This window comes from Melospiza melodia, chromosome 5 (genome assembly GCF_035770615.1).
Source record: "Melospiza melodia melodia isolate bMelMel2 chromosome 5, bMelMel2.pri, whole genome shotgun sequence".
NCBI classification, from domain to species: domain Eukaryota; kingdom Metazoa; phylum Chordata; class Aves; order Passeriformes; family Passerellidae; genus Melospiza; species Melospiza melodia.
The window spans coordinates 84,060,570-84,073,027 of NC_086198.1; the positions used below are offsets into that span (position 1 = coordinate 84,060,570).

At 37.2% G+C, this 12,458-nt stretch overlaps 1 protein-coding gene across 7 annotated transcripts in view; it reads left to right on the forward strand.

The window, feature by feature from the left end:
- The window catches only part of SLIT2 (slit guidance ligand 2), a 256,354-nt gene that overhangs the window by 201,822 nt on the left and 42,074 nt on the right, over positions 1–12,458 (forward strand). For all 7 annotated transcript variants that reach the window (XM_063157710.1, XM_063157711.1, XM_063157708.1 and 4 more), the window contains 7 exons: positions 79–222; positions 1,789–1,932; positions 3,076–3,242; positions 4,016–4,148; positions 8,949–9,017; positions 10,966–11,037; positions 11,260–11,331. In XM_063157710.1, the coding sequence (XP_063013780.1) occupies positions 79–222; positions 1,789–1,932; positions 3,076–3,242; positions 4,016–4,148; positions 8,949–9,017; positions 10,966–11,037; positions 11,260–11,331 (801 nt within the window). The remainder of the gene's footprint in view (positions 1–78; positions 223–1,788; positions 1,933–3,075; positions 3,243–4,015; positions 4,149–8,948; positions 9,018–10,965; positions 11,038–11,259; positions 11,332–12,458) is intronic.

Genomic DNA, 12,458 nt, shown 5'->3' on the forward strand with positions numbered 1-12,458 from the left:
GACTGCAGCATTTAGCAGTTAATTTAGGACACTTATAAAAGAAAATCCTCTCAGTTCTTGTCTGTTTGTGTGTAATAGAAACCTGAGCAATAACAAGATTACAGATATAGAAGAAGGTGCATTTGATGGAGCCTCTGGTGTGAATGAACTATTGCTCACAAGCAATCGCTTGGAAAGTGTTCAACACAAAATGTTCAAAGGACTAGAAAGTCTCAAAACACTGTAAGTATATTTATTTGTGTGATTTTATTCTACTTTTCTCACAGGTATTTTTGAGAATAATATTGTATCTGTCCTAAAAAAATTATGTTGGAGAATTAGCTATGGATAATTCAAGCATATTTTGGTTTTTATTCCTATTTTACTACAAGCTGTACATTATACTATTTTATTAGTTATTAATTATGGGTATACTGGGTCCTCTAAAGCAATGAAGCAGTTGAGAATGGGTAAACATCCAGCTTCAGAAATGGAAATGGAAATAATCATCAGAGTAACAGAATTTTGCATGGGAATTACACATTTTACGTAATGGAGTCTGATTCATTTCAACTCAACCATTACTGGGAATTTTGCTGGAGGAAGAAATTGTTATGGTGTGTATTGAAATGTGGGAAATGATTCTCTCCTAAGTAATCTTTTTGTCATTTCAACAGTGAAGGCAAGATAAAAAGCACTATAGCTTGAACTCATTTCATTCTTTCCATGAAGCAGTTTAGTTCTTTCCACTCAAAAAATATGTTTATACAATCTGTAGCATCTTGGCCTTCTTCAGAGAGTCTGTCCTTCTGATCTGCAGACCAGAGCCAAGATTAAATAGTCTTTGGGGCTTCAGCTGTCCACAGACATTAGGTATTTTAAATAAATCAGTCTACAATTTCTAACCTTGCAGTTAAAGCTGCTAAAATTGTTTAAAGCAGCTAGTCCTAGACAAGAGCAAGGGGGGAAATTACCATCTTTTGGTGGACAGAGAGGAAAATAACAGACTTCAAAGCTCTTAATTTTTAGAGAAATTGGAGAGATTTTAGAATAGCTTAGGATTCTGAAACATGTACTGTCTTAGAGTCAAGATGAGGAGGAATGCTGATTTCACTTGAATGAAATGCTTTTGAATGCAGTAGAAGTGGTTTCTAGAATCTGTCCTAAGAAAAATGAAGTGAAAGGGACCTCAAGAGGAGGTAAGCTGGTACAAGCCTCTACTCTATATAAATAGCAGTTCTGGAGTCGCTGTCCTTTGAAACATGAAGACAGGGCTGCTTTGTTTTTTTTTTTGATTTGGGGAATTTCAATCAGTTTCATTTCTTGTCAATGAAAAATTCATAGTTACTGCTGCTGGTATTGAAAGAAAAAGAAAAAAAAACCTGAACACTTAGGGGAAACTGGAGCAGATTACCCAAAGAGGTTGTGGGGTCTCATCTGGAGGTACCCAGAAGCCATCTGGATGCAATCCTGAGTAACTCTCTAGGGAAAAGCTCTAGGGAACCCTGCTTGAGCAGGGTTGCACCAGATGATCTCCAGTGGTCCTTTCCAACCTTACCCATTCTGTGAAACACCCCTTGCCTCTGTGAAAGCTACCCACCCACCCACCTTTGTCTTCCAGCCTGCTCCACGCACACTGCACTCAGTCTCTTCAGTGAGGTGACAGGCAGCTCGGGGGGCACTGCACTGTGGTCCCCTCGCTGGCAGCAGCCCCTTTGTGGTCCCAGCTCTTGGCCCTCACTCCAGCAGCCACTCCAGTCTTGGTCCCTGCCCAGGCTAAGCTGAAAAATGCTGATCCTTCTTTCTCAGGATGCTGAGGAGCAACAGGGTGAGCTGTGTGGGAAACGACAGCTTCACAGGGCTGAGTTCTGTGCGTCTGCTCTCACTGTATGACAACCAGATCACCACGGTGGCACCCGGCTCCTTCGACACGCTGCATTCGCTCTCCACGCTGTGAGTCGCGCTCGCCTTTTACCGTGACCACATTTGCATCTCTGACGCCTGGGGGGCATTTCCCTCATAACTTTGATGGGTGATTTCACAGCACTTAGTAAAGTTCAGGGATAAATGCATTTCTTAGAGGCAGTTTTGAGAAATTCTGTTTTCTGGGCCATCTTGGGCACATGAAGAGTATGTTTTCATGCTCTCTGATACAGTGTTAGACTGGTTTCCAGAAGTGTCTAAGAATGCAGGAAAAACATCCTGCTCACACCCCTCATGGAAGCCCACTTATCTAAACCCGGGTAGAAATCCACATTTTGGGTAGGCAGCACACAATCACAGCTGGTTAGATTACCATGTTGTCAGTCCTTCTGTTCTGTGCCACTCAATTACTAGCTTCAATTTCCTTGGTCTGCTGAGAATCTTAATTTATATGTTTTTTATAAGGAAGCTTCAGTCTCTTTTTCTATAAAAAGAGGCATCCTTTTTTTAATTTAAATGTGATATGATTTAAGGGAATTTAAAAGAGTAAGCAAAGGTGCCACTCAGTTTCATGAAGAAATTCTGGTTGTAGGTAGCATCATTCAGGAAAATACTTAATCCCCCTTTTACAAGAGAAGTGACACTTTGCACCCAGTTACTAATTTTGCGTATTAAGGATGACATGTTTATAAATAATGGAGTTGTCAATATGTTTGTGCTGAAGTAAGGAGATGCCAAAAGTACTGAGGCTTTTAGAAGTAAATTCATTTTTGTAACTGGCATGTAATCAGCTTAGCTGTCACTTCGGAAAGGAAATTTATTCTCTGGAGCAAATAAAAGATGGAAATCTTGAGATGATAAATTAATGGAATGCCTGTTGTCAGGTTAAAGCTAATAATGTAAAGTAATCAGCCTCCAACTCTATATGGAATTATTGCATTATTGGTACAGAGTGGCTTGACATGAAGTCAGGTCTTGGACAGTTTTAAATTATTTCTAAACAAGTTGTATCAAGCTTCACCACACAGAGCCTAAATTACACCTTTCACCTATGGTTTACACACATTATTGTTTGAAGAACAGTGTTTAAAGTAGGTTTTTTTGAAAATAGAAGTATAATCCTTAGGATGAAAGGATGGTGTCATCTGAGATAAACTTTCCTGTGGTTCTCAGAAACCTCTTGGCCAATCCCTTCAACTGCAACTGCCACCTGGCGTGGCTTGGAGACTGGCTGAGGAAGAAACGCATTGTGACAGGGAACCCTCGCTGCCAGAAACCCTACTTCCTCAAGGAGATTCCCATCCAGGACGTGGCAATTCAGGATTTTACATGTGATGATGGTAAGGAAATTAATTTTTGAACCTTTTATAATTTCAGCTTTCATATAGATAGCTGCATGAATCCCATAGATCCCAAAGTATTGCACTTTAAAGCCCTTCATGTTCAGTTTCTATGTGAGTTTAAAAATTTTCCACTCAATTTTGGATGATCAGCAAGCATGGGCTGTTGTATATATGCCCTCAAAAGTTTTTCTTGCCTATCTTCAGTACTGTAATAAATAATTTAGAAATATTATAAAATAAAATTGATCAAAAGTTGTTGTACAGATGAGAATATTTTCAAACACCAAGGCTTGAATCAAACACACTTTCAGGTGACTTGATCAAATAACATGACATGTTATAACTTGTGGCTTCATTAAGTCTTAATTGAAAGATATGCTGCTATCTTGCATCTCTCATACATACTTCCATTTACTGCATTACTGGTTTGTCAATTTTCACGGCTGTATATTTTTTTTAAAAGACTGGTTTTAATATTTTTTTAAGTTTATTGTCTTTCATTTCAGGATTTATTCTTTCTTTAATGATTTTTTTTCATATAATAGCATTCTTACCTAGTAAAACAGCATTGTACTAAGTAAAGTATCACCTGAAATGTAAATTCTTGGAATGATGATTTACATAGATGATGTCATTTTTCTTCCTTACCGTGAGATATTGTAATGCTGATATATCAGGATGTCTTGAAGAAAATCCAGGTGGGCTATTGCTGCTAACACTGAGAAAACATTTATTAGCAGTCTTAGCATCTGTTTGTTTTTATTAACCAGGAAATGATGACAATAGCTGTTCTCCCCTGGCCCGCTGCCCTGCAGAATGTACTTGTCTGGACACAGTAGTTCGCTGCAGCAACAAAGGGCTGAAAGCTTTGCCTAAAGGCATCCCAAAAGATGTGACTGAACTGTAAGTGGCATGCTTTTTTTTCACTTTTATGAAAATTAATGTCAGATTTTTATTGTCAGTGTCAAGAATGAGGGGAAAAGACAATGAAGAATTGAATTTAGTAGATGAGTGGAAATTTGTTAATCCAATGGTTTATAAAGAGTTTCACATTATATTGAGAAACTAGAGGTCAAGTTTGAATTAGCAATGCTTTGTAAGTCCCAAACCACTCTTAAGAACTACCTGTTACTGAAAAGCTTTAAAAATATATGTGTATAAAATTGTAATCACTCTCAGTTTTTATATCCTCAGCGCTGAACCATTGTATAACTGTGTGGATATCATGTTACAAGGGGTTAAATTAAGGGCAACAGTGAATCTGATTAATCTCTGGTCATTGCTTAGAAAGGAATTAATTTCAATTACATGAAAAAGGAAAAAGAAAACAATAACATGAATGTGTTCTCATAATGAACATGTTTTTTTATACCTCTTAATCAATACTTTTTACCTCTAAATCAAGCACCTTAATCCTCTAAATCAATGGCCTTCATCTGTGTTGAGGAGTTAAAAACACCTAGACAATGGCTTTATGGTACTAAGGTAGTGAAGTAGGAAAGCTGCTCTCCTGGATTTGTTGCATGTCTAATAAGGGTCTTGTGAGTGAAGTGGCTTCTGGTGTTTGTCTTGGCCACAGTGGTCATAAAGTCAAGTTTAAAATCTCTGCCAGCAGGAGGAAAAGTGCCAGCAAAAGTTCAACTCTGAATATGAGAGGAGACTTCAGGCTGCTCAGGGAGCTAGTAAGGTGTCCATGGAAGGTATTGAGGTGCATCAGTGCTGGTCAGTTTTTAAGTACCACCTGTTAAGAGCTAAAGAGCAAGCAACTTGAAAATGTCAGAAGCCAAGCAGGTGAGGCAGAAGGCCAGCTCAGCTAAGCAGGATCTTCTGGAGCTAAGGGAAAAATAAAATATGTACTTCCAGTGGGTGACCTGGGGGGAATATAGAGGTGCTGCTTGTTACTGTAGGAAGAAAATTCGGCCAATTAGAGCTGAAGCTGGCCAGTACTGCTGGGGACAATAGAAAGAGCTTTTTAAAATATCTTAATAGCAAAAGGCAGCCCAGAAATAACACTGGTCCATTTATCCGTGAATATGGTCACCTCACAAGCAGGGACACAGACAAAGAAGAGATGTTTAATGCTCTCTTCACTTAGGTCTTCAATACCAGTGATCAGCTCTGAGGGTCCCAATGCCCTGAGCTGAAGGACCATGACTGTGAGAATGATTAACACCCAGCCAACCCCAAACTTGCACAGGATTTGCTGCTTCTTCTGGCTTTCTCTAAGTCTATGGGGCCTGATGAAATTAATCCAAAAATACTCAAAGAGATGGCTGATGCCATTACAAGGCCTCTCTAAACGATTTCTGTCTGTTCTTGGTAATCTAGAGAGGTCCCAGTCAACTGGAAGCTGGCAAATGTCCCAGTTTTTGAGAAGGGCAAGAAGGTTGACTCTGGTAACTGCAAACCAGTCACTTTCACATCAGTATGAAGTAAAATTATGCCAAAAAAAGGTGCTTCTTCAGAGGGTGATCAGGCACTGGTGCAGGCTCCCTAGAGCAGTGGTCACAGCACCAAGCCTACCTGAGTCCAAGAAGTGTTTGGACAATGCTCTCAGGCACATGGTGTTCCTCTAGGGGCTGTCCTGAGCAGAGGCAGGATCTGGACTCCATCCTGAGGTGTATTAGGGAAAAGTGTAACCAGCAAAGGTCAAAGGAAGTGATTTTCCTTCACTGTTCAACCCTTGTGAGGCCACTTCCGGAGCATTGCGTTCAATTCTGGTCTCCACAGTTCAAGACAAGAAGTTACTAGAGAGGCAAAAAAGGTGATGAGGGGCTGAGAGTCTCTCCTCAGGGAAGGAGGGACTGTGAGAGCTGGGCCTGGTTAGTGCGGAGAGCCCTGAGATGGGATCCCATCAATAGATACAAATACCTCAAAGGCTGCTGTCAACAGGATGGTGCCCAGCAACAGGACAAGGATTAATGGCTATAAATTAAGCCACAGGAAGCTGCACCTCAACATGAGGAAGAAATTTTTATATTGAGGGTGTCAGAGCACTGGAAAAAGCCGGGGAGGTTGTGGATCTTCTCTGCAGGCATTCAAAATCCACCTGGATGTGTTCCTGTGTGACCTGCTCGAGGTAACCCTGCCTTGTCAGGAGGTTTGGACTGGATGATCTCCAGAGGTCCCATGCAATGATTCTGTGATTCTTCCAGCTCAGGATATTCTATGATGCAGAGATTATGATAGTTTTGTGATATTGCAAAAATACTGGTTTTAATAGAATGTCTTTTTTTTCACATAGGCAGTTTTATAAAATTTGGGCTATTTTATCAACCTATTGAAACATTTTTTTCTATGAGAAAAATTGTTAAGATTGCATTTTATGAATCTATTTGAATATGCAGGTGGACAGTAACAGACATTAAAAAAAGCTTGCCACCTTAGGTATGGTTTGAAGATATAACCTGAATGAGCTGCTCATAACACCATACAAGCAAACTTTTATGCATTATGAAAGGGAAAATATGAACCTAAAAATTTAGATATTTGTTTGTTTTGGTTCTTGATCAAATAGGTCACAATACTGAAAGAAATAGAAATTATTTGCAGGAAGAAAAATGTTCGTTTGTGTTACGTATGGCAGGTATTTAATAATGTTTCATAATGGCTGGTTAATGTAGTGCTTTTCCAGAAAACATCATAATTATGTTGTGTAAGTAACTAAAAAACTCTACTGTTTTATGGTTTGGTATTATATGGTTTGGTATTATATAGAAGATTCTGAGATGCCCACTATTAGTCTGGTGTTTAACAGCATCTAAAAGTCTTTAGCCATTGAGAAATTGAAATTTTTAAGACTTCAAATTAGCACACAGGTATATAGGTATATAAAACCACAATTTCATTACGTTTTGAATTTGGTGGTTTATTTTTTTTTCCGTCAAAGAGAAGATGACTTTCTTGAATACAGTCTGGTATAAATATAATTTGGCAATATAAGGTCATCAATGCAATGTTAAGCAAAGCAGCTAGAGAGAGATACTTTTGGAATTGCAAATGGACCCCTGTGACTGAAAATTCATTTGTTTCCACTTTTGTGTGCTTTAATGTCTAAGCATGCAATTCAGCATATTTTTCAAAAGAATAATGGAGGTGGTTCCTGTTAACAGGAATCAATCCTGATTGATTCTTCTTGCTCATTAGCATGCATGGCTCTTCTAAGACGTACTCTTCATGTGTTTTATAAAATATCATAATAGTTGCTTCATTTGAACAAGAAGGAATTTTTATCAGGCAAGTGGATACTTGTAGTGCTTCAGTTCTAATGAAGCTTAGTAATATCACCGAATGTATCTGTTGATAAAAGAATGTCCTCAGAATACTTACTTCTTCAAAAATTTTAAAAGTTGAGGTTTTTTTAAAATAATTAATTACATAAGCCCATGCTCTATTCACTATCATTACCATAGTCTTAAGTATAAGGTTTGTCAAGACACATTTTGGATTTGGCAAGCAGCCCTAGAAAGTCACAGTCCAAACAAAAAGAAAAAGAAAGACAGCCTTTTGATTAGATGAAGATAATTTTTTGTGATGTTTAACTGTGTTTCAGCTCATCCATTTAGTCAAGACTGAAGTTTCCAAAGATGCTACAGCATACGTAAAGATATTAAGCTCAAAATAAAACTAAAAATGTCTCTATCAAAGACTGCTCTTAGCTCAGGCATGTTGCAAGTACTTGGATGGCAAAAATATCTTCTTTGTATAGGGATAATGAGGGTGTAGTTTCCACTTGGGTTCCAGGAAACATAAGTAATACCACCATCAGCAAAGCCATTTTCCCTAGCTGAGAAGCCAAAGACCTTTAATCTTCTTGCCACTATCTGCTTCATTTCAAACCATCGGGTAAATTCAGCACTTGCTGCAATCTCTGAACTACTTTCCCTGGTTACATGAGGAGCCCCTCCACTTGTACTTTGTCCTGTCTGGCTGCACACTGGAAGCTCTTTAGGCAAGGCTCGTTCCCTTCCTCTGCCTGTGCACAGTTTGAGAGCTCTGAACCCATTAACTCTAAGGATGAGAAGGTCTCTTATTGAGAGTTATGAGCCTGGAAGAAGAGTGAGCAATATAATAATACAGGAGCTGTGAACCTACTGAGAGGGGGAAAAAATCTGACTTTTCTAGTGAAAGGTAATTGATTGCTGTCTGCAGTCACTAACGTGCTTCACAGGAGTAGGACTGTGGCATGGTGTACTGACGTATCATGAAATTTACAGGGATAAATCAAGAAAGGTGACCTGAATCACAGGCATGACGAATGAATTTGCTGTTAGAGATGAAACCAGACCTTGCTGTTTGCAGTGTAAAGGACTACCTGTGCAATGCTGGAGTCTGTTTCTTTATATGATAGCTAAAAATCCACACTTAATGTGATTTGCAGAAGTTAGATTTACCTTTTCTCTGTAGGTGTGTGGGAAATGGAGATGATAAAGACCTCATTTTGCAGTCATTTTGAAATAATAGAAACTATAATGCAAGAAATATTTTTATTGTGTTACTTCATACAGTAGCATTTGGATCTTAGGCTACAAATCCTCAGTTGTATCTCTAAAAACCAAAATTTGTAAGCAAGTTTTCTTATAAAATGGAAAAGTATGCATTCATTTGCTATTAACTTTACTGTTGGATTCTGACATTAGTGGATGAAGATGCTCGTATTTTAATGAAATATATAATTTTCTTTGTTTTATTTTTCTGATTTAGTTATTTGGATGGAAATCAGTTTACCCTAGTTCCAAAAGAGCTTTCCAACTACAAGCATTTGACACTCATGTAAGTAGTTTAAAGCAGTGTTCTCTGCTGGAAGTAAAAGCAAAACAAAATACCTTACTCAATTATACCTGCATTTACTTGTAAGAAAAAGCCTGTAAAACGTATCATATCTTTCAGAAAATACCCTACCATTTTTTATAACTGAGGATATTTTATTCTACTTATGACATTCAACATATAATATAGTCAGTCACCTTTTATGAGCATGGGTGTATTATTCCAGTGATTACATCACAAAATAATAAAGCAAAACTTATAGCTGACCTCAAAAGAGACATAAGATCAATTACAGTCATGGTAATTGTTTCTCCCACAGTTCATGACCCAAGGAGAGAGCTTGTCTAAAATGCCTTGCTGCCAACTCAATTGCTGACTCACTATGTGATTTTAGGCAAACTGTAATTGCTCTAAATTTTATTACTTCTACCTCATGGATTATTTGAATATGATTTCTGTACCTTTTAAGTGTACAGTGAGGAAAAACAGGAAGACTATAGATGCAAATGCCTTAATTCCAGCTGTAATTCCATGGTCTTCGTTAGGACTATAAAAATTTACACCAGCTGAGGCTGAACTGTGTTACATTCTGAAAGCAGTTTCTGGTTTCATTATAATCAGAATGAAAAGTGAGGGGAGAAACCAAATTTCATTTTTCACTGGGTTTAGCACAATTCAAAAACAAGAACTTTATTTCCTTTATTTACCTCATGTTAGACAAAAGATGTCACTGTCACAAATTTTTGAAAACCCATACTTTCAAAACTTTTTGTATTTTTTAAATAATATTATGAAAAAAAAAAAAAAAAAAAAAAAAACTTGCAATATTTTCAAGTCTATCCGGTGTAGAACTTGTAGGAAATCTTTGTGAATAGTTTTGGGAATTTATGAATTCATGAATGGTAAATAGAATGCAAATGAGTATTAACAGTCTCCATTTATGAGACCTGCAGGGCACATTATTTTAAATTCTTCTGTACGTTTACTCATACTGCTGTTATGTAGTTGACAATGTTCCTCAGCTGTGTTTGGAAAAAGAAACCACTGTACATAATCCTGTGGTCAAAAAATAATTACATACAAGTCTCCTGAGTTCCAGATTAACAAAGTTGTTTATTTTTATCTTTTTCTTTCTCTTTTGAATGCATTTGTCTGTTATGGTTGCCTAATATGCTTATTATGAGTCAGTCATATTTGATACTTTCATGAAAATTTCAAGTGGGGAAATATAAATATATTGCATACCTATTCAACAGTGCTCTGAAGTTAATATATCAAGGTTCCCTCTAAAAACAAGGGCAGTGTTTCACCACAAAATACATGAAACAATACTGAAATAGTCAACACAAAATGAGAAGTAAAGCACAATACGAGAATAAAGAACTGACAATATTCACATTTAATCAGCATCTTTGAAGCTACCAGCATACCACTACGGCTTCCATCATAATTATGTTTAAGATTTTATTCATTAGAATTTTGAACAAAGACATTAAGGCTTTTACTGTAAATCTAAGTTCTTTATAATAATAGCTCTGGGCTTTGATGTCTTCATCATATAAGTGTTAAGTAGAGTATTAAATGATATTTACTTAGGTGTCATGAGGGACATGACTAGAATGACTTCCACTTTAAAACATTACTTTCATTTTTGTGCTTGAGTTTATGAAGTATTGCATTATTAACTTGGTAGCATGATGAGCATTGCTATTGTATTAGAATGCATTGCACTGCTTTTTCATCTGTGTTGAAATGGAAATGCTTTTTATTTGTCAAGCTAAACACTTGCTGGGCTTGTATATGGCATGTGAAAATAAAAGCAGGTGCTGCTTTAAATAGTTATATCAACGATAATACTACTTCTACTAATGAAAATGTGTCTGTTTAACTTACAGTGTTTTGGGACTGGGGCAGTGATTTTAAGGTCTGAATTTCTGAATTTATTTTTTAGAGATTTAAGTAACAACAGAATCAGCACTCTTTCTAATCAGAGCTTCAGCAACATGACTCAGCTGCTCACCTTGTAAGTTTAAACATGTAACAGTGACTCTTTGGAAGCATTACAGTGGGGTTCTTGTCTTGGAAGGAAAGGGTGTTTAGTTGACATTAAAACTTGCTTGGTTTGGAGGCTGTAAAATAACTTGTTTCCTAACTAGCTATGTGTGCAAAAGCTGCTTTTGGTCATGCTCTGCATAGTTTACTGAATAACTGATTCACTTGCTGACAGCATTTTGTATATTTTCAGAATTCTTAGTTACAACCGCCTAAGATGTATTCCTGCACGGACTTTTGATGGGTTGAAATCACTCAGGTTGTTGTAAGTATTTTTTTTAATCATTGCTATTTTCCACAATTTTAATTTGTATGCAGAAGAGATCAGAACCATAAGAAGTTAGCAGATTATAAAACCTATCAAATATTTCAGAAGTGATAATTATGTAGCCTTAAAAATCTAAGACATGCACTTTTTACTTTTCTCATTTTTAATGGCAGCTGTATTTCTTTTTTGTGTTATGTTCTTCCTTGTTAAAAGCATTAAAGTCTAGCAAAAATGCCATATGCATAAATTTCTTCAGTATATATTAGGGGGGATTGCAGTTGAATTTTAAAGACATTTATTGCAACAGTAAATTTCTTTGACTTGTTTTATTTAATGTAGGAGTATTTCCAAAGCCACGATGTCATTATTAAGTATTGAAAATCAATAACTTTACTTTTTGATTGCAAGAAAACTTTCCATTTTACCACTAGGAAAAACATAGGGGCACAAAAATGGACACAGGAATATAAAGAACAGTCTCATTTACAGTTTTAGTTTGTCATTAAGAAGAAAGCCTGCAAAAATTCCTTTTCAAAAGCCCAAGCAGAACATGTAATTTTTGCCTCCATGTGGGTCATTTATAAACATTTAAATACTTAATTGGACTAAATAGCTAAAGTATGGCATTATTTAAGTGTACTTTCCTAACTCCAGTGATTCAGTAACAATCTGGATAATTTCAAGAACTGTAATTCTGTATGCATTAGATATTCATGTAAATGAATTAATTTATAGAAAAGAAGAAATACTTTTCATAGAACCACAGAATGAGCTGAGTTGAAAGGGACCTACTAGGATCATTGGTCCAACTCCTGGCCCTGCACAGCATCATACCCAAGAGTCACACCATGTGCCTGAGAGCATTGCCCAAATGCTCCATCAGACTTGGTGCTGTGACCCCTGGGGAGCCTGTTCCAGTGCCCAACCACCTTCTGGTGGTTGCGTGAAGAATCTTCTCCTAATACCCAATCTAAACCTCCCCTAACTCAGCTTTGTTCCCTTGGGTGCTGTCACTGGTCACCAGACAGAAGAAATCAGTGCTTGCCCCTTCTTTTTCCCTCAAGAAGAATTTACAGATTGCAATGAGGTCTCCCCTCAATCTCGTCCAGGCTGAACTACCAAGT